We start from the raw sequence: 22,863 nt of genomic DNA on the forward strand, positions 1-22,863 counted from the left end.
GATAGGGGGCACTGGAACTTTTAAAAACTGTTCATATGATTCTAATTTGCAGCCCAAGTTGATGACTACTGCTCTAAATTTTATAAGCTTTATGGCCATATGTAAATTAAGAAACCTTCATGGTGCCATTCTTGGCTAAAATCCGCCATTTACTGAATATATAATTAGTATTCTAACTCATAATTCTTTCTTTCTTTTTTTTTGTATTTTTCTGAAGTTGGAAGTGGGGAGGCAGTCAGACAGACTCCCGCAAGTGCCTGACCGGGATCCACCCGGCATGTCCACTGGGGGTGATGCTCTGCCCATCTGGGCCGTTGCTCTGTTGCAACCAGAGCCATTCTAGCGCCTGAGGCAGAGGCCATAGAGCCATCCTTAGCGCCTGGGCCAAGTTTGCTCCAATGGAGCCTTGGCTGTGGGAGGGGAAGAGAGAGACAGAGAGGAAGGAGAGGGGGAGGGGTGGAGAAGCAGATGGGTGTTTCTCCTGTGTGCCCTGGCCGGAGATCAAACCCGGGACTCCTGCACGCCAGGCCGACGCTTTACCACTGAGCCAACCGGCCCAGGCCTCATAATTCTTTCTTAACTTTGCTCCAATATTTTTAATAATTCCCAGATTAATTCTGGTTTTCCATTCCCAAATGTGAGTTCATGCTGCTGGTTTAGAAGGTTCTGAAGCATTAGTATAGCTGTTTGTCTTTGGGGCAGGTTTTATTCAGAATGACACTGCTCAGTTATCACAAAAGATTTGCCCATTGGTCAGTAATTCATGTTGAATCACTTGAGGGCATGGATCTAACACTGCTTTCTAGGGGGACGGTGCCAAGGACATTATGCACTACTGGGTTTGAGAAAAGGGTTAAGATACACTGGCCTTGATGGCTAAAATTACTTCTATATAAAATGGTACTCAAAGATGGTTAATTCTCATTCTAAGTTCTTAGCTTACTTAGTGTTCTCTTGGTAAGATATATATGCAGATGTCTCTGTTCATATTGTTAAACAATACATGAGATACATATGTTGCTTTGTACCACACACAAGAATCTAATGCCCTTTTGCCTTTCATAATATTGACATTTTGCAGGACTCCAGGTCAGATGTCTTATAGATTGCCCCATGCTTTGAAAAATCTGATTATTTTGTCATGCATAGATTCAGGTTAAACATTTTTTCCAAAGACTTATATAGGTGATGTTCCTCCTGATCACATCAGGAGACATATGATTGATTACCTCTTATTGGTATACTACTTTTGGTCATTTGGCTAAGGTGGTGCACATACCCTTTATGTGGTGATTTATACACACACATATACACACACACACACGTGTATATATATATATTATATATATATATAATATATATATAATATATATATGTAAATTACACGGCGACTGAGTTCACACTCCGTGAAGCAAAGCATCAGGTCAGACTCGGAGCACAGCAGGAGGCAGTCGTTTTCCCAGGCTCCTGGGAAACCGGTCTAACCACGCCCATCCTACTGCCCGCCCGCGTCTTTTTTCCCAGAAAACCACCTCTGAGAACCAGAAAGCCCCTGCCCCAAAGCACCCATATTTTTCCTATCAGTATGGGTGCGCCTGCGCAGGGAGCCTCCCGGCGGCTCCTTTCCAGCGCCCGACCGCTTGATTTTCCAGCTCTCCTCGGCCTCGGCTCCTCTCGGGCTTTCTCCCCTCAGGGGTCAATTACAGGTTCCGCAAACGCGCGCCCGCGGGAAGACCTGGGGCGGGGCACGGCGCGGCGCGGCGCTGCGCTGCGCGTCAGTGGCCTTCCGGGCGGAAGTCCGCAGCCTCCGGGCCGCTGATTGGCTTTCGGGCTGGCGCCTGTATCTGCCCCCGCTCCAGTTTCGGGCTAGTTGGCGCGGAATCGAGAGACTCTGGGACTATGGCGCCGGTGCACGGTGACGACTGTGAGCTGGGGCCACGCGGGGACCCGGCTTGGGAGTGTGGGGTCTGTGGCATGACTGTGGGTGGTGGAGGCTTGAGGGGGTGGGTCTCCGTTTTATTTTCCTTAGGGGGCGGGCGCCCGGGTTGCCTCGCGTGTCTGTTGGGGCGCGGACCTTGGTCGTCCAGGGCTGGGACGTATCTGGGCGGAGGACGGGGCTTCCCTGCAGGGCTTTTTGTTTGGGAGGCCGCCTCACCTCAGTCCCTGCGGGTCTCCCCACTAACCTGCCTTTGCCTGATTTTTCCTTTGCTGAGTCGTGTCCCACGTGCTGGGCACACCTTTTCTTAAGAATGGCCCCCAGCGGGCACAGTTTTGAGCGGAAATATTTCACTACTGCCACCCCAAGTATGCGCCCGAGGGCTGGGTTGTGCCAACTCCTTAATAGAAACTTTCAGGAAAATTGTTATACATTTTAACCAAAGCACGAAAGAAGGCTTTAACTGCTGTCACCAGAAGACACAGATGCATTTTATCTTTTTAGGTACTGAGTTTCTACTTTATGTGTTAACAAGTTTTCTTTTAGATTCTATGGAAAGTTCTTCAAGTATTGCATAGAAATAGTGTTCACAAGCTAGTCATCTCTGATGAAGCTTGAAAAGAAAAGTATCAATCAGTTCAGCAGCATTTCAGATGCCCTGTGTCTCGCCGTTTTCAGTGGTAATCTTTTATTGCCAAAAATAGAATACAAAAATGCAAATGGCTTTGTCTGATTTCTGATTTTTCTGAACAGTGTTCACCTAAAGTGTGACTTCAGTGAACTTCTAGCTTAAAATCAGGTGCTTCACTTTCTTAGCTGCAGCATCGCATCCGTCACTCTATGCATTGCCATTAATGAAAGCTTGCTTCCTAATCAGCTGCCTTTGCATTCAACTGGTTGTGAATCAGAGATTTCAATTTGTTCTTCTAGCCTTTTGTCTTTTAAGGCAATTTATTTTGGAGAGTAGACCATCCTGGATTACAAATGGGGATGGAGGATGTGAGTGTGTGAACTGTCTTTGCAGCTCTACATCAGTGATTTGCCACTAAGCTATTTCTTCACCCTAAAAACTGTACAACAGCTGTGAACATCAAGAAATCACTCTTTGGAGGCTACTGTGCAATCTTGAGACCCCTCCTAAGTCATGGTATTGATTGTGTTGCTGGAGACTTGTGACTGGAATATTTCCTTTAGAGCAGATGGAAAAGATTGTCACCTTGAAAGACTGTCACAAGCTAGTTTCTGTCTGCTTTGGGGGAGGATGGGGTATTTCAGATGGTAACTTTGAACCAAATACTTAAACTTTTGTAACTGGATTTTTTTCATGCCTATTCTTTTTGGCTCACTTACTACTGAAGCACTGGGGACACAGTCCAAAACGAAAAATCCAAGCCTTCTTTTCCTCCTTAAATATTAGGTAGGGTAGCTTGACAATGGCAGTGAAAAATGGAAAGGTCTATAACTAGCTGTTATCTATGAAAAGGGGTCAGGGAGAATTTAATGATTACATAAAGCATGTACAGTGGCTCATTTATTCATTCAACAAACATTTACTCTGTACCTATTAGGCACAGGCGTTCTGCCAGGTTCTGGGGTTACAGTGGTAATCTAAGCTGGACATGCTTTTTGTCTTCATGGAGTCGAGGTTGGAAACACCTAATCATACGCAGTGCTGTATTGAGACTTCCATGAGAAAAAATGCTTTGCTTTATTTTAGTTTTCTGGATTCTAGCTGTGGTACTGCTAAGTGTTATGATGGAACAGTGAGATAACAGACGTCTTGTTACACAATCATGAAACCAAAATAGGTCATTGGGGAGCCTTTATTAGCTAGCTATGTGCGCAGACCACATGGAGGCCGAAGCCCTTCAAATCAGTGTGGCCCCGACTGCATTTTGGAGGTAGGTCTTATAGGTGGAATTACACTGATTGAGGAATGGGGAAGGGAGAAAGCATAGCAGTAAAACAATGCAGTGAAACAAGCTTTCTTACAACGTTTATCTATACACCTGCAACCTTGCAAAGCTAGCCCAGGGCCACAGTCTGAGAAACCAGCCTCAAGGTCAGGAATAGAGAGTTTTTTTTCAGAAAAAGTAAGTTCTGCTAAAAGTCTCTTTGTTTTAAAGAAAGTAAATTTTTGCCAAAAATTATTCATGTTAAAAGCCTTTTTTCCCACACTTCACTAAGTATGTGTGTGTGTGTCTACCCTGCATCTATACCCACAAACACAAACATTAAATGAGCTTCTCTTGTATTACAGAGTACAAAGCTAAGTACCTTCATTTAATCCTTAATAATTTCATGAAACAGACGTGATTATCCTCATTTCACAGATGAGGACACCGAGGCCCTGCCTTAGTCTGAGTCCTTAGGTGTAAACTACAGGAACCAACTTTAGCTAATTTTTTTTTTTACAATTTTATAATTTTATTGACCATTGAAAAATCAAACAACACAACAAAACAAGCTGTTATTTTCCACTTGTGAGGTCTAGCTAATTTAAACAGAAAAGGAATTTATTAGAACGGTATTGTTGTGCTCACAGAAACTCCAGGAGGACTGGCAAGTCAGCCTGGGGGCTGCTTAGCCAGGAATAGTGATTAATATTGTGTCACAGAACTTGTCCAGTGAGGAGGTCCTTGCAAACCATGGCCAAGTACAGTACTTGAGGTATATAGCTTGTTAACGTTGTAGCCTGATGTTACAGCTATAGTTAACATTGCTGGTGCTGTTGCGCCAGGTACTTAATCCTGCAGCTGTTGCTACTTCCAGACTCTTTCCTTAGCCCACCCCCTTTCCTTTCGACACTGGCTTCTGATTTAAAGTCTGAGCAGGTGTTCCTAATTGGTAGCGCTTATTTTATATGCCTGTGCCCTAGCTGCAAGGGTGTCTGTGAAAGAGCATCTTCCTTTTCAGCTTCTGTAGTGGGACACGGCCTCTGTGTCCCCTCAAGACTTATAAGGGGGAAGTTTCACAAAAGGTTCAGATGCTGGGCAGCTTAAGCAACAGCAAGACGGCTGGCCACTGCGGCTCCGAGAGGTCAGCTGGTGGTCGCATGTTGTCCAAGTGGCGGACCTGGGTTGTGCTGCTCCTTCTCCCTAATCTCCCCTTTCCTGCTCTGCTCTGTCTTACCCTCCACACCTGCACTCTCGGTTTCTGAGTGCCCCTTGCATTTTCAGCCCTTTGGCATTTGGCTCAGGCCTTTGCCTGTGCTTGCGCCACTTTTTACGGTGTCCTCTGAGAGTGAAATTCTCCTCTTTCTGGGTCTGTGTTGGAAAGCTCTTTCTGGGAAGCCTCCCCTGATTTCCCAGGCAAAATGAACAGCTCTCTCTGTTCTGCGTTTCCTCAGCACCGTGTTCTTACCTCTTCTATGGCGGCCTGTTTATATGATGGTGGGAATCTCAGGTCTTTTTGCGTTATTTACTTGGCTGTGAGCCCCTTGAGGACAGGCGACTGCCATATTTGTCACTGCAGCCCAAGCTGCAATGTAGAGCGGCACATTGTTGCTCGTGGAGTAAGTCCATTTGAATGAACACTATAGATTTTGTCAGGTTAATCTAGAGGAGTCAGGAGGGTCCTGAGGGGAGCCCACTGAGGCCTACGCGGTCCGGTTCAGTGATCTCCGGAACTTTCCTGTAGACCTGCTCACGATTTTTTGAAATCATTTGAGTGACACCAAAGACTCTGTAGCTGTCAGCATTAAGTACCTGCATTCCTTAATTTTTACTTAATGCCTTTCTGAAAATGGATTTAAAAGTCAAATGTGAAAGTCAAACAATAGACTGAGATGTTATAAAGAGACTCCATTTCCAGGAAGCTAGAGGAAATAAGATCTCTAATTATGTTACACTTTTGAGATTTAGTTTCCAATATTCTATTGTCAGCATTTGGTACATGTTCTTGAAATTGCATCTTAAATTAATTTCATTCACAGTAAAAAAGAAATGCTAACTAAATTCACTTAGAAATATGATTTCTTCCTGGATGTTGCTGTGTTCCAGTTTGGACTAGAACTGCCTACCGTTTGTCCCATAACCCTTCTCTCTCTCTCTCTCTTTTTTTTTTTTTGTATTTTTCTGAAGCTGGAAACGGGGAGAGACAGACAGACTCCCGCATGCGCCCGACCGGGATCCACCCGGCACGCCCACCAGGGGCGACGCTCTGCCCACCAGGGGGCGATGCTCTGCCCCTCCGGGGCGTCGCTCTGTTGCGACCAGAGCCACTCTAGCACCTGGGGCAGAGGCCAAGGAGCCATCCCCAGCGCCCGGGCCATCTTTGCTCCAATGGAGCCTCGGCTGCGGGAGCGGAAGAGAGAGACAGAGAGGAAGGGGGTGGGGTGGAGAAGCAAATGGGCGCTTCTCCTATGTGCCCTGGTCGGGAATCGAACCCGGGTCCCCCGCACGCCAGGCCGACACTCTACCACTGAGCCAACCGGCCAGGGCCCATAACCCTTCTCTTATACCACAAAGTTAAGCTCTTCCTGGTCCTGACTCTTCTCTTTTCCACTGATTCCAGAAGTGACACACATACACAGTTCACGGTGTAAGAAAGAGAAAAAGAGAAAGAGAATATTGGAAAAGAAGTGAAAAGGGGACAAAGGAGAAGGATGGGAGAGATTTTCAAAAGATCAGGGGTGGGGGGGTGGAGGGGGAGAGAGAGAGAGAAAGAGAGAGAGACTGTGTGTGTGTCTGTCTGGGGAAGACAAATGAAAATAGCTTTGATACGGAAGCATGGATCTTTCCAGAGCTGTGGTGCTCCGGACGGCAGCCACTAGCACGTGTGGCTATTTGCATTGTGTTGTAAGGTAACAAAATACACAGCAGATTTTGAAGGGTTTTTTTTTCATTATTAATAGCTAGCATTAAATATGTGAATACAGTTTTCAGTACTTTTCATATTCCACGAGCTCCTTAAACCCTCACAACAACCCTATGAGATCAATAATCTTGTTTTTCTGAGGGTAAAACTGAGGCTCAAAGATATTAAGTAGCTTGTCTCGCAAATCATATAGGCAGTAAGGAGCCACGCTGCACTTTTATACAGTCTGTATGATTCCAAAAGTTGAGCTCTTTAAACAAAGCTGCACTGCCTCATATTAATTTTTTTGCCTTATTTTTTTTTAAATTTCTATTGATTTAAATTTATTGTGTTTACATAGATTCAAGTGTCCCACCGAATACATCCCCCCACCCTCGTGTTCCCCTCAACATCCCCCTTGTCCCCCTCCCCCCAACACCCTCCCCCCTTCCCTCTAGGATTTTGAAGGTTTTATACCAAAAAAAGGGTTGCAAAGTATCTCATTAATATCTTTATATTGATTACATTTTGGAATGATAATATTTTGGATATATATGGTTAAAATACATTTAAAAAAAATTTTTATTTATTGAGTTTAGCGACAGAGGAAGGGGAGGAGAAAGAGGAGGGAGGGAGGGAGAGAGAGAGAGAGAGAGAGATAGAGAGAGAGAGAGAGAGAAACATCTATCTGTCCCTGTGCCCTGACCAGGGGTCAAACCAGCAACCTCTGTGTTTCAGGACGATGCTCTAACCCACCGGCCAGGGCCCTAAAATACATTTTTTAATGAGAAAGACAGAGGGACAGATAGGGACAGACAGGCAGAAAGGGAGAGAGATGAAAAGCAGCAATTCTTCATTGCGGCACCTTAGTTGTTCATTGATTGCTTTCTCATACGTGTCTTGACTTGGGGGAGGTGGCGCTCCAGCTGAGCCAGGGACCCCTTGCTCAAGCCAGTGACCTTGAGCTTCAAGCCAGCAACTTTTGGGCTCAAGCCAGTGACCATGGGGTCATGTCTGTGATCCCACACTCAAGCTAGTGGCCTGCGCTCAAGCTGGTGACCTCAGGGTTTTGAACCTGGGTCCTCAGCATCCCAGGCCGATGCTCCATCCACTGTGCCACCTCCTGGCCAGGTTTAAAATACATTATTAAAGTTAAAAAAATAAATTGCTGCTTTTATTTCTGTCAAACTGCTTCATGTTAAGAATTTTGCAGTGGGGTTGGAGCTTTAAGGATGCCTCTTATCAATACTTCTCCTTTTCTGTGCTTATTCCTTTTTATAAAATAATTAGCACCAAATACAATAAAATACTCTTGCGCAGGCATAGCCGGCAGTGCTGCTGAGCCTACACTCTTGGGTGGCGAGCAGCGCCATCTCACTTGACTTGGTTATTCATCAGCTCGCCGTGGTCGGCAAACTCATTAGGCAACAGAGACAAATATCAACAGTACAACGATTGAAATTTCTTTTGAGAGCCAGATTTTTTAAACTTAAACTATATAGGTAGGTGCATTGCTATTAACTTAATTAGGGTACTCCTGAGCTGGCCTTTGCTAAACACTCAAGGGGCCAAAGAGCCACATGTGGCTCGTGAGCTGCGGTTTGCCGACCACTGAGCTGTATGGAAGTCTTAATTCCCTGGATGAAATCTTTTCAGTATGTGTGCGAGGTGGTCAGTTTATAATGATCAACAGCATGAATAATTTAAAGGCTGAATGAGCACTGAAGCCCCCTGGTATTTCAGTAATTTTTGACAAAACATTTTAACCTTAGTAATTTTTTATTCTTGTGCTATGATGTCATACCCACTTAAGCGAGGCTTAGAAATCGGTGAAGGAATCAATAATCTTTTTAGAGTCATCTTAGTTAAATTCTCCCAACTCCCAGTTTATCCTGCCTTTGAAATTCCAGGTACTTTATCTGGACCTCCTCTGTGAGGGCATGCATGACTTCTAAAGACTGTGTTAGAGTTACTTGCTTCTTATTTCCCAGTTTAGATTGTGAGATCTCTGAGTATGGGGACTGTATCTTTTTAATCTTTGAGTCTCTCAGAGCACCGAGTACGTTGCAAAGAGCAGGTGCTCCTTAAAGTGTGTCCGATGTTGATTAATAGAATACAGCTCTTTTGGCTCTGGCTAGTTGGCTCAGTGGCTTGTGGATGTCCTGGATTTGATTTCTGGCCAGGGCACACAGGAGGAGCGACCATCTGCTTCTCCACCCCTCCCCTCTTCTCTCTCTCTCCCTCTTTCCCCGCTCCTGCAGCTATGGCTCGATTGGTTCGAGCAAGTTGGCCCAGGGCCCTGAGGATGGCTCCGTGGCCTCGCCTCCAGTGCTGAAATAGCTCAGTTGCCAAGCAACGGCCCTATATGGGCAGAGCATCCCTAGTAGAGGGCTTTGGGGTGGATCCCAGTTGGGGCACATGCGAGAGTCTGTCACTCTGACTCCCTGCTGCTCACTTAAGAAAAAGAATACTGGGCCCCTCATTTCTAATGGAAAAGTTATGGACCAACAGTTCATCTCCTTTCTCTAGTGACTCTAGGAGCTATCAGTTGAATTTGGAATTTTTCTTTTTTTTTTTTTCCTGTATTTTTCTGAAGCCGGAAACGGGGAGAGACAGTCAGACAGACTCCTGCATGTGCCTGACTGGGATCCACCCGGCATGCCCACCAGGGGGCGATGCTCTGCCCTTCGGGGTGTCGCTCTGTTGCGACCAGAGCCACTCTAGCGCCTGGGGCAGAAGCCAAGGAGCCATCCCCAGCGCCCGGGCCATCTTTGCTCCAGTGGAGCCTCGGCTGCGGGAGGAGAAGAGAGAGACAGAGAGGAAGGAGAGGGGGAGGGGTGGAGAAGCAGATGGGCGCTTCTCCTGTGTGCCCTGGCCGGGAATCGAACCCGGGACTTCTGCACGCCAGGCCGACGCTCTATCACAGAGCCAACCAGCCAGGGCTTTTTCTCTTTTTGGAGGAAAAAAATAATGGTGCTTCAGTCGTTTCAACTGTGTATCAGAGAAAATTTCTGAAGAGTTACCGGAGCTGCAGCCTCGGCCATGCTGTTTGTGAACTATTTACATTATAAAAAGTATTCATTTGTATAATACCATAATTGTAGTATTGGCTAGAAGTGTTCCTTTGTTTGTAAGGGAAGATGGCTGACCATTTTGTAATATCTCATGTAAATTTGGCTTTTTTTCCCCCCAGCTGCGTCAGATTTAGGGAGTTTTGTAGCTTCTCGGTCCCGGCGAGAAAAGAAATCAAAGAAAGGGCGCCAGGAAGCTCTGGAAAAACTGAAAAATGCTAAAGCTGGAAAGAAGTGTAAATATGAAGTAAGTAACCATTTTTGTTTTTTTTCCTCCTGTGCCTCATCTAATTCATAGCCTGTAGGTAGTCTTTTGTCACCTTTGCACTGTTTCCAGCTTGTTGTAATACACAGTAATTCCTTAATTGAGCTAGGCTCACAGACCATGGGAACTACTTGACCCTTAAATCTTCTGTAAGGCATTTGACAAGATGCTTTCGCACTTCGGACACAAAAGTAGCCATACAGTGTATACATTTCCCTATTAAGCACGCTGTGTCCCTGCTAAATCCCACGGCTTTGCTGGGGGACCTTAGAAATGCTTGCACTTTACTCTTAAGGTACTGAGCAGTCTAGCGAAGCATTACTTATCCTTGGAGAGAGTTGTTTTCCTAATTTCCTTTGCAAGGGGTGTGGCGGTGGGGACTGGTACCTTACTTCTGCTCTGCCCTGGTGTGAGATCGAATGTCCCGCCATTGTGGCTGTTTGCCTGTGCCCTCTGTTTGTGGCCTGCAGGTAAAAACTGAGCAGCTACTGTCTGCTCAGCATTGTATAGCTTCCCCTTCAACACATCCCGAGTATCTTAACTTCAGGGCCAGAAAGTGACTAAGTAATACTAGCAAAGGACGACTAGTACACTTTTTTTTTTTTGTATTTTTCTGAAGCTGGAAACGGGGAGAGACAGACAGACTCCCGCATGCGCCCGACTGGGATCCACCCGGCACACCCACCAGGGGCGACGCTCTGCCCCTCCGGGGCGTCGCTCTGCCTTGACCAGAGCCACTCTAGCTCCTGAGCCATCCCCAGCGCCCGGGCCATCTTTTGCTCCAATGGAGCCTCGGCTGCGGGAGGGGAAGAAAGAGACAGAGAGGAAAGGGGGGGGGGTGGAGAAGCAAAATGGGCGCTTCTCCTATGTGCCCTGGCCGGGAAACAAACCCGGGTCCCCTGCACGCCAGGCTGATGCTCTACCACTGAGCCAACCGGCCAGGGCCTAGTACACTTTTTTGCTAACACTATTCTAATTGCTTTTACAAATATGTTCGTTTGCTTAATCATTCCAGCAACCATATAAAGTTAGCTACTATGATTAACAGCATTTTGGAGCCGAGATATCTGAGAGCCTTAATTCAAACCCAGGCTTCAGAATAGGCATGTTTAACCACGGCCCGTGCTGCATTGTGCAGTTAAACAAGCAGAGGAGGATTTTTGTCCTTTGGCATCATCCACTCAAGTTAAGTGAGTCAGCCAGATCATAAAGGCTGTTAAAAGGATGGCAGTAAGGCAGGAGTGAAGCGTTTTTACCTGGGCACGTCTTTAAAGGAGATCTATGGGGCATTTCAGATCTTGGCGCAATGTGACTGGTTTCCCTTTAATCACTGGTGTTCATTGTGTGGCTCTAAGAGTTCACGCTGAGCAATAGTAGTGATTTTAGAGATCAAGTCAAAATGACTTGTTGCTCAGAATGATTTTTAAGATTAGTTTTCTGGTAGTTTTTTTTTTTTCTTTTCCATTTTTCCAAAGCTGGAAACGGGGAGGCAGTCAGACAGACTCCCGCATGCGCCCGACTGGGATCCACCTGGCATGCCCACCAGGGGCGATGCTTTGCCCCTCTGGGGCATCGCTCTGTTAGGTCCAGAGCCATTCTAGCGCCTGAGGCAGAGGCCACAGAGCCATCCCCAGCGCCCGGGCCATCTTTGCTCCAATGGAGCCTTGCTGCGGGAGGGGAAGAGAGAGACAGAGGAAGGAGAGGGGGAGGGGTGGAGAAGCAGATGGGCGCCTCTCCTGTGTGCCCTGGTGGGGAATCGAACCCGGGACTCCTGCACACCGGGCCGACGCTCTACCGCTGAGCCAACTGGCCAGGGCTTTCTGGTAGTTTTTTTTTTTTTTAATAAATGGTAAATTTTTTTTTTTATTTATTCATTTTTTAGAGAGGAGAGGGAGAGAAAGAGAGAGAGAGAGGAGAGAAAGAGAGAGAGAAGGGGGAGGAGCTGGAAGCATCAACTCCCATATGTGCCTTGACCAGGCAAGCCCAGGGTTTCGAACCGGCGACCTCAGCATTTCCAGGTCAACGCTTTATCCACTGCGCCACCACAGGTCAGACTCTGGTAGTTTTTTGATAGTATATAAGTGAGTTGCTTACATACGAGGCAAAGTATGCCTCATAGACTTCAACCGACAACAGTTATATTGCCACCCCTGCAAAAAAACTGGTCAGTACAGTAATATCATACTAATTGGACTGGTTTGTGTTTGGGTTGTCAGAAACTGAATTTGGTAGGGCAGACAGTGTGTATTATCAAATGGTGGAAGGCCAGATCAGTATTTGCCAGTGACCCCTGTAGAATAGATTAAATGGGGTGAAAACAAAGCCTAGTCCTGGAACTTTTTTTTTTTTTTAATAATCCAGTGCATCCTTTATTTATTTATTTATTTATTTATTTATTTATTTATTTATTTTTACAGGGACAGAGAGAGTCAGAGAGAGGGATAGATAGGGACAGACAGACAGGAACGGAGTGAGATGAGAAACATCAATCATCAGTTTTTCGTTGGGACTCCTTAGTTGTTCATTGATTGCTTTCTCATATGTGCCTTGACCGTGGGCCTTCAGCAGACCGAGTAACCCCTTGCTCGCCTTGCTCGAGCCAGCGACCTTGGGTCCAAGCTGGTGAGCTTTTTTTTTTTGGCTCAAGCCAGATGAGCCTGCGCTCAAGCTGGCGACCTCGGGGTCTCGAACCTGGGTCCTTCTGCATCCCAGTCCGACGCTCTATTCACTGTGCCACCACCTGGTCAGGCTAGTCCTGGAACTATTATAAGCCTCGTAGGTGTGGCAGAAATCCGGTCAGCTCTGCCTCTTGTGCTCTCAAAGCTCAGTGTCCGGGTGTTCTTTCCTAGGGCCTTAGATCTTCAGCTGGAGTTAGTGGTTTGTGGCTTCCGGTAGTTCAGCGTGTCTCTGCAGTCAGCCTTCTCTACCTGAGAAGGGTAGTGGATCAGTGGTAATTCAAACAGGGATCACTCAAAAACCATTTCTAGTGTGTCTGGAATACAGAGTGTGCTTTGCTAACTTTTGGAGGGGGGAGAGGGTGAGATTTTTCCTTTTGCATTATATTTGGTTGGTTGAACAGTTACTAAAGTTATCGCCTATTCACAGGGCAGCATCGGCTAGTGGGACGGGAGGTGACATGCCGTACAGGTTTGCGAAGTGCAGGAGGAACCAGTCTAGAAATTATAAGTGAATAATCCCCAAAGCAGCTAACGAAGAATTGGCTATAATTCAGTTTGTTTTTTATGAAGTAGATGAGTAATTGATGGTGTGACAAGTGTATTATGCTAATGGAATCATTTAATATCTTATGCTCACACCCACCTAAAAGGAATACTAAGCTAATTGATGTCTATTTAAGGAAAACCCTGCAGTGGTGTTGAATGTCAGAACTCATGATTTGGTTGCCGCTACTCCTTCGGGCTGCCATTCCACTTTCAATTTTGACAATTTTTTTTCATCAGAATTGTTTAACGCTGTCACTCCGTTTGAAGCTTTCTCAAATTTGTATAATGGCAGGTCGAGGACCTAACGAGTGTTTATGAAGAAGTTGATGAAGAACAGTATTCGAAGCTGGTCCAGGCGCGCCAGGATGATGACTGGATCGTGGATGACGGTACGTGGGAAGCAGTCACCTGCCAGGCACTTGTCTTAGTGGCGGTTTGCTTCTTTGCAGGGGCAGATGGAAGGCTCTGTGAAGATAATACCTTTGGTTTGGATTTTCCTCAAATACAGTGTTTGAGGGCGTGGAAGCAGAATGGTAGAAAGTTTAGTTGGGGGCATTTTGGAGAACCCAGGCCCATTCCTCAGCATAGAATGTAAATCCTCCAAGAGATGGCTGTGTAAAAACTGGGAGGAGCCACGTTCTTGTGCGGTATCCCATGATGTGGGGTAAGGCACCCAGCTCACAGAATGTCTGTGAGGATTCCATGAGGCTGTATGTGTAAGGACTGCCGTGGACAGTGGAAAGCACCACGCAGAGGGTGGTCCACGCATCCTTAACGGCCCTGTGGTCAGCTCGAGGTTCTTGCTGGTATGAGGTGACTTCCTGGGCTGGTGAATGCTGACCACAGGGAGGAGATGTTGACTGCACCTGTGACTGTTTATGTTTCTTCTGTAATGGGACTCAGCTATAGTGCCAGTGTCCCCTCATAGACTGAGGTGCTTTTCTGGGCTTGTAATCTACATTCTTTTGTGTTTTATTCTTCGGGTAGAGTAAAAACTACTATACAGTACGCTGTGTGGCAGACTTTGATCCTGTGGGCCGAATCATGTCCATAGCGGACCTAGGTCGATACGGGCGTACATAGAGAGATTGCGGGTCTGGTTTCAGACCATGACAGTGAAGTGAGTATCGCAGTAAATGAGCTGCAATCCTTTTGCTGCTGAAAGGTCTTGTCTCCAGCTGTAAAAAGTGCAGCAGCGGTGAAGCACAGGGAAGCAAAGCACAACGAAGGATGTCTGGTATAGATCCTTTGGTTTTGATTCAGAAAACGTGGGGATGCTGTGTTTTGTCTCACACCTGTTTAAACAGGATTCTGCTGCACTTACAAACGGCACAGGCCAGGAGAGCATCTGAGTCGATATCAAAGGTATTGGGGGTGGGTTTTTTTTTTGGTTTGGTCATGGCTAAAATATTATTGATCACTTTTAGAAACTTGATCCCAATATTGCATTTTGTTCCTGCAGATGGTACTGGCTATGTGGAGGATGGCCGAGAGATTTTTGATGATGACCTTGAAGACGATGCCCTAGACTCCCATGAAATAGGTACCTACATTTTGTTTCCAGAGTGTGCCATTTTGTGATTTAAAGAACTGTTTAAACTTTGAAATGACTTGATGCTTTGATACTGTATCTTTAAGGGAAGGGAACCCACTATAGGTGTTTTTAGATATAGGAAATGTTCTGTTAATTGAGAGGAACATAGTAAAAAATTAAATGTAAAAAGCAAAAACACCACCAGGAAATGAAGTTTGATGTCTTCTTTGGCCAAAGGGTTTGGTCTTTTATTTTTTTTGGAATTTTAGTCTTGGGATTATTTTAGACTTGCGGATTTTGATAAGTGATGTGTTTTAATTCCTGCTGAAGGGATGTACTTATAATTTTAGCTCTTTGCTAATAGTACAATACCAAAATAAAGTTTAGAGCTTAGAGTAATCAACTTGCTTTGCTTAATTGATATTTAATATAACAGTGAATGAATATAGCAGATTTTCTTAGCTACACAATCGTTGGCAACCTTTTTTTTGTTTATTTTTACTTTGAGCAAACAAGCCTGATTTAGTTCCCATCAGATGAGAAGGAAATATTGTATTTTGGTTTAGTTTGTTTATCAGCAAAAATGGCTCAGTCACAGCTGATTTATTTTAAACAGCTTTATTGAGATATAATTCCCGTGCTGTACAATTCACCTATTTAAAGTGTACACACATGACTGGTGTTTAGTATACTCACGGGGTTGTGGAGCCTTCACCACGGTTTCCCATTTTCATTACCGCAGGAGGAGATCATGCCTGTTATTATGTAGCCCTTGAGCTAAGACTGGTTTTTACATTTTTAAAGAATGTTTTAAGAAAAAAGAATGAAAGATGCAAAGAAGAATATGCAACAGCACAAGAGGGCCATTATGTGGTTGCAAAGTCTTAATTTCTCTGCTGTCTTGCCCTTTTTAGAAAGTGTGGACCTTAATTTGTAGATTAACATTTTGCAACATTAGTTTACTTTCTCCCTCTTTCCTGTTCCCGACCACATGCAGAGACTGTATTTTTGATCAGTTTGCTGGAAGTAAGTTGTAGACATCATGACACTTCAGCTGTACATGCTTCAGCAGTGATCTAGGGACGAGGACACTTGACTACTTAGCCACAATAACTTTTTCATAATATTATATATGATATATTGTCCATACTAATATGTCCCCATTTAGGCCAGTAACATCTTTTATGACATTTATTTCTTCCTTTTTATTGAATTTATTGGAGTGACGTTAATAAAGTATATAGGTTTCAGGTGCATAGTTCTATATTACATTTATCTATATACATGTATCCCTTTTTTCTACCTACTTCCACCCAGTGCTTTCAGCATCTATTGATGATCTTTTTTTAAAAATTATTTCAAACTCATGGATTTAAATAAAACTGTTACAGTTCAATATCCGTTATCATCATGTTTTTTGATGGTTAATTTATCCCAAATTTGGCAGTGGGATCCCCCTTGAGCTGGCTCCTGGACCATCCTTTTGACCTGGCCCCATCGTTCTTGGGACATTTCTTTGCTTTCTGGTGAATAAGATGTTTCACATTCTCCTTGTGTCATTCCTCTCTCGGACCTGGCATTACCCATTTCCCCCAAGAATCATGGTTCTTCAGTGGAGAATGGTGTGGAGATCTGGGGGATGGATGTACTCATTGCTACTGGAGTATAATGCTTTCTAGGCCCTTTTAGTGAACAGAACTAGAAAATTTGTTATCTACGTATGTCTTGAGTTCATACTGATACATTCGAGTGAAATGTAAGACACACAGGGTTCTTCTTCATCCTTTCCAATTCTTTGTGTTTGCCTTCACGCTCTGTGAAAGCCCTCGTCTTCTAAAATGCATACAAAATAGTAATGGAAAATTTTGAATCACTAAACCAGTACCTACCAAAAACTTTTTCAAATAAAGTTTATAATTTCTTTGCAGTTTTATTTGTTCTTGGCATATGTCCTACTAAGTTTGTATAGTCAGAGAATTGTGTCCAGAAGGTATATGAAGTAATTTTTTTTGTGTTATATTAGTTTACTATACAGATTCTTTTTTGTTTGTTAGTTTATTTTGTTCGTTAGATTCCACATATGAGTGAAATCGTATGGTACATGGGTTCATTTTGTTTGTATTCAAATTTTGGTTTAACAAAATATCCTTTTGTTTATAATTTTATTTCTTGAATATTGTAAAATCCTTTAATTTAAAAATCAAAGTGATATCAACAGAATAAGTTAAGGTCTTAACTCTCATTCCTATGCTTTCTACTTTTTCTCTATCTCTACAGGTAACCAACTCTTTTAAGTGTTTGATTATCCTTCCTGTGTTTTCCATTTACAGAAAATAAGAATGCATGTTTTCCAATGTGCTATGTTACTTATTTGTTTATTCATGACTTCAGTTAGAATATGTGGACTGTCTTCCTGGTTCCTGCCAACCTGTGTAACTCGACACACTGGTGCCGTTTGGTGGCAGTGTGGCCTGTGGTGCGCACTCCTAGTTCTGGTGCATCCGTGTGAAGAGAATGCAATGAAATGAGCCCGTGTGCTGTTTCATCTCCCCGAGCTGGCGAGGCCTGTGTTTGAGTTCTGGCTGTGTTGTTCATTGTGTCACCTTGAATGAGTCCCGTCACCTCTCAGGACATTAGTTTTGTCAGCTGTAAATTAGGAGGTTGGACTGGACAGGGAATATTTTTCTTATTTGATGTCGATATAGCTGCATAGTATTCCACTGTATGAATGTGCCATAGCTAATTCAAATGGATTTCTTGAATGGACATTTAGATTTTCAATAATTTGTTATTAGAAAGAATACCACATTGGATAACTCTGTACCAGTGGTGTTTTCCTCAGGGAAAATTCCTAGAAGTGGAGTTGCTGGCTCAGGGAGTAAATACGCATGAAGTTTAATGAGATGCTGCCAAATTCTTCTCCATAGGAGTCGTCCCCTTTTACACTCCCGTTAACATGGTTAGACCCCATGGCCTCACCCACAGAGGATGCTGTCAAGCTTTTGATTTTTGCCACTCTGCTATGTGAGAAATGACATCTCATTGTGGTTTTCATTTGCATTTCTTTTACACATGAAGTTGGGCATCTTTTCATAAAACTTAATAGCTGTTTATATAGACAGGCAGACCTCAGAGGCATTGCGGGTTTGGTTCTAGAGCACTGCCCTAAAGCCAGTCGTTATCTTTATACTGGTGGACGGGCTTGCCTTCAGTTTGTAAACAATGCAGCATCTGTTAGGCACTGTAGAGTGAAGTATGCCTGTATCTCTTTGTGAACCATATGCTTGTGTTTATTACCCCCATTCCTTTTGGGGTTTGGGGCTTTTACTAATTTTTTTTTTTGATAATGGTAGAGACAGAGACAGGAACATTAAACTGCTTCTGTATGTACTCTGATCGGGGAATGGAGCTTTTATTTGTAATATCAGGGAAATTGGTCCTTTTTCTATGACACATTGTAAAAATTTTCTCCTGTTTTGCCTTTAAACTTGTTTCTGATGTAATTGAATTTATTAATTTTCTTTTTTTGGCAAATAATAATGCAAATAGATATTGAATCATAGTTAGACTTTTCCCACACCCGGGTTAGAAAGGATTTGTCTTTTTTATTAAAGCACTTGATTAGTTTGATTTTTAAAATTTTGATCTGATCTGTGATCTGTTCTTTTTTGAACATTTAAAAAAATTTTTTATTTATTTATTTTTTTACAGAGACAGAGAGTGAGTCAGAGAGAAGGATAGGCAGGGACAGACAGACAGGAACAGAGAGAGATGAGAAGCATCAATCATTAGTTTTTCATTGCGTGTTGCAACACCTTAGTTGTTCATTGATTGCTTTCTCATATGTGCCTTGACCATGGGCCTTCAGCAGACCGAGTAACCCCTTGCTGGAGCCAGCAACCTTGGGTTCAAGCTGGTGGGCTTTTCCTCAAACCAGATGAGCCCGCACTCAAGCTGGCAACCTTGGGATCTTGAACCCGGGTCCTCTGCATCCCAGTCCGATGCTGTATCCACTGCGCCACCGCCTGGTCAGGCTGTGATCTGTTTATTTATACTGGTTACTTTCTTTACAAATGGGTAGCCAGCACTACTTATTAAGAAATCCATCTTGTCCCCAGTGATAGGAGATGCCATATTTATTATATGCTAAGTTTTGATAAGTAATTGGGTCTTTTTCTGGATTCCCATTTTCTGTTTCACCTGGTCTGTGGATCTGTATCCACTACCAGACTATGGTAACTATTTGTTCAAGGTTTTTTTGAGGTAGGTACTGCTTGGGGATGAATCAGAAAGCGAGAGTAAGATTGACAGTGTGAGGGTTCCTAGGTAATTTACATACCCATGGTCATAAGAAAAAACATGCACAGCTTGTTTTTACTGTGTAAATATCTCTGTTGTTTAGCGTTGCTATTACCTATTGCCTGTGTCTAGTTGCTGATCTTCATAAGATGAAAATTAGGATGCTACAGTATCCTAACTGGTAACTCTGTGTTTTCCCAGTTTAGGCTCCTTTCAGATTCAGTGTAGCACTGAAAAGGTGGTGTCATAAGGGCCGCTAGGCGAGTCCCTGCTTCCAGATGAACTTGATCTTTTTATTTCTATAGGGAAAACAGAACCTCCCCCCACCTTTTAAAAAGCTTTTTATTCACACTAACAATAGCAATTAAACAGTCACACTTAATAACTCATCCAGATATTTTACTGGTAATTTCATCAGTTTTTGCAATAATGTTCAGCCTAAGTTTTCCTGAATTAAGCTCATTTTCAAAGCTTCTTCTCTGTATACCTTGCATAAAATTTCATATTTTTGTGTTTTCAATTCTTCAACATTTTTCTTGTCAAATTCTCACATTCAGAGCGCAGGTGACTGGGCTTGTACTTTCTCATTTTGATTTTTGCCAGTGCATGTTTCTAAATAATGTCTGTTCCAACAGGAAAAGACAAGAAAGCGCACACCAAAGGGAAGAAGAACGTGAAGCGGGCTGCGGTGACCGAACCAAACAGCATCAAGTCAATGTTCATTGCTAGTGCGGGGAAGAAAACTGGCGATGTGAGTTTTGTGTTTTTCTTATATTTTGTCTTTTCCCCTATGAAAAGAATTTAATATTTGATTATGTAGACAATAGGTGCTCACTATATTTGAGTCCCAATTTCAAGCACTAAGTTGAATGTAGATTTCTAGGTAAGTTTAGGCACCTAAGTGGTTGGAACTTGGAGGTTGAAAAGAAAATGGAATCAAGAAGCTGAACTGACTGTTTATTTCAGTGATTCACAGTAGGGTCATGGAATGAAGATAGGAATGGCAGTGATTTTCAACCTCTGTTTCTCACGCACTCATAAACTAATTACTAAAGAAAAAGGGGCCCTGACCTCTTCTCCCTTAGTAACTAATTTATTTGTGCCATGAGATGAAAATGGTTGTATTTAGTCAGGGGCACTGACCTTAGTAATTAGTATGTGTTTGTGCCATGGGAAAAAAGGTTAAAAATCATTGGAATGGAGGATAGGGTGCTAGGCTTGGAAGTTAGTTTACGCAGGATGTTGTTACTACCTGTGACTAGTAGATGAGCACTCAGAGTGAGCACCGAAGAGGCTTGATTCCTCCTTTCATAGACAAGTGGTCCGGGGGAAAATGGAAAGTGCAGGCTGTCTCATTCTACCTTCCTTTATAACTTCCAGAAAGCTGTAGACTTGTCTAAAGATGATCTGCTAGGTGACATTCTGCAAGATCTGACCACTGAGGTAAGTGAATCTCTGGGAGTTCTTAAATATGCAGGGGAGATAGGCTAAAGAAACAGTTCAGTAATTATACAAAACAGACTATTGTCAGAATTTCAAAAAATGCTATGACACCACCACTGTCGCCACCACCACCATTGCCATCACCACCACCACAGTCACCATCACTATCACCACCATCACCACCAACACAATTACCGCCATCACCATCACCACCACCACAATTACCGCCGCCACCATCACCACCACCACCACCACCACTACCACTATCACCATCACTACCACCACCACCACCATCAACATCACCACCACCACTACCACCACTATCACCATCACCATCACAACCATCACCTTCACCACCACCATCATAACCACCATCACCATCACCATCACCTCCACCACCACCATCAGCACCACCACCACCATCACCATCAGCACCACCATCACCATCAGCACTACCACCACCACCACCATCACCATCACCACTACCACCACCATCACCATCAGCACCACCACCATCACCATCAGCACCACCACCATCACCACCACCACCACCACCATCACTACCATCACCTTCACCACCACCACCACTACCATCGCCACCACCACAACCACCACCACCACCACCATAATTACCGCCACTACCACCACCACCATCACCGCCACCACCACCACCATCACCATCACCCTTACCACCATCACCACCACTACAACCGCCACCTCCACTGCCACCACCTCCACCGCCACCACTGCCACTGCCACCATTACCACCACCGCCGCCACCACCACCGCCACCATCACCACCACCATCACTGCCACCACCACCACCACCATCACCACCGCCATCATCACCACCACCGCCACTATCACCGTCACCACCACCACCACTACCACTATCGCCATCACTACCACCACCACCACCATCAACATCACCACCACCAACACTACTACCACTACCACCACTATCACCATCACTATCACAATCATCACCTTCACCACCACCATCATAACCACCATCACCATCACCATCAGCACCACCATCACCATCACCACTACCACCACCATCACCATCAGCACCACCATCACCATCAGCACCATCAGCACCACCACCACCACCACTACCACCACCACCACCACCATCACCACTACCACCACCATCACCATCAGCACCGCCACCATCACCACCACCATTGCTGCCGCCACCACCACCACCACCACCACCACCACCATCACCATCACCACCATCACCACCACCACCACCATCACCACCGCCATCATCATCACCACCGCCACTATCACCGTCACCACCACCACCACCACTGCCGCCATCATCACCACCACCGCCATCATCACCACCACCACCAACAACAATGAAATATTATCCCAAAACCCAAAAATCAGCAACCCTTCAGAGTGTTCTCTTCTGAGCATTTTAGGTGAGGTTGGTCTGCAGCTGATCTGCCTCTGTGGTTGTATAGGCTGAACCATGCGGGCCGTGCTGGGGGCAGCAGTAATGCACACTCGAGGCGGCTCTGGGAGTGCGCTCAGTTGCTGTAGTATATGTTCCCAAAGTAGATTGAAGCCTGTCAGTCTGTCCAGTCAGGCATGAGATCCTTGTCTGGAATTGCAAGTGGCAGTGCAGGAGAAGTCAGTGAGCTGTCCCTGATAGAACTCAGGCTCAGCTGTACTGGGAATGTGCTGATTCACGTGCAAACTTCCCTCTCATTTAGAAGTGTGCATCTTTCTAAATGACCCTTGATTGAAGTGTCTTACTCCAACACCGTGTAGTTTTAGCTTGACAGTTTTTAAAATACGATATTCTGGAGGGGTAAGGGAAAGGTATGTTAAGTTTTGAAAAGAGAAAATTGATCAGGGCTGGATTCAATATCTATTCTGGTTGTCTAGTGAGTCGATGGTTTTGTTGCTATAGTAACCGCAGTGCATGAACATAGACACGGGGGGGGGGGCAGAGACGGGGAAAAATGCTTTGCTCATTGGGCTTCAGCGGGGGAAGAAATGTACTTTTTTTGTCTTGTGGCAAACCAAGCATGGCAGTGCATGTCTGTCTGCCCCCTCCTTTTAGACACCTCAGGTAACTCCAGCACCTGTACTGATTCCGAAGAAGAAAAGATCTACTGGAGCTTCCCTGAACCCTTTCTCTGTGCACACCCCCAAGGTAAAGTGTGAAAGTGCCTTCCGACCGGATTTCTGGAACCCCTTAAAACTTATTTTGTTGCTTTCCTATGCAAGCAAAGTGCCTTTGCATTTGGTTTTTTTTTTTTTTTTTTTTTTTTTTT

At 44.5% G+C, this 22,863-nt stretch overlaps 1 protein-coding gene across 1 annotated transcript in view; it reads left to right on the plus strand.

The window, feature by feature from the left end:
- Positions 1-1,861: 1,861 nt before the first annotated feature.
- The window catches only part of POLA1 (DNA polymerase alpha 1, catalytic subunit), a 340,212-nt gene continuing 319,210 nt past the window's right edge, over positions 1,862-22,863 (plus strand). The window contains exons 1-7 of the mRNA XM_066356660.1: positions 1,862-1,924; positions 9,927-10,051; positions 13,586-13,682; positions 14,756-14,836; positions 19,762-19,877; positions 20,507-20,569; positions 22,650-22,742. Coding sequence (XP_066212757.1) covers positions 1,900-1,924; positions 9,927-10,051; positions 13,586-13,682; positions 14,756-14,836; positions 19,762-19,877; positions 20,507-20,569; positions 22,650-22,742 — 600 coding nt within the window. The 5' untranslated portion in view covers positions 1,862-1,899. The remainder of the gene's footprint in view (positions 1,925-9,926; positions 10,052-13,585; positions 13,683-14,755; positions 14,837-19,761; positions 19,878-20,506; positions 20,570-22,649; positions 22,743-22,863) is intronic.

Source organism: Saccopteryx leptura, chromosome X (assembly GCF_036850995.1).
Source record: "Saccopteryx leptura isolate mSacLep1 chromosome X, mSacLep1_pri_phased_curated, whole genome shotgun sequence".
NCBI lineage: Eukaryota > Metazoa > Chordata > Mammalia > Chiroptera > Emballonuridae > Saccopteryx > Saccopteryx leptura.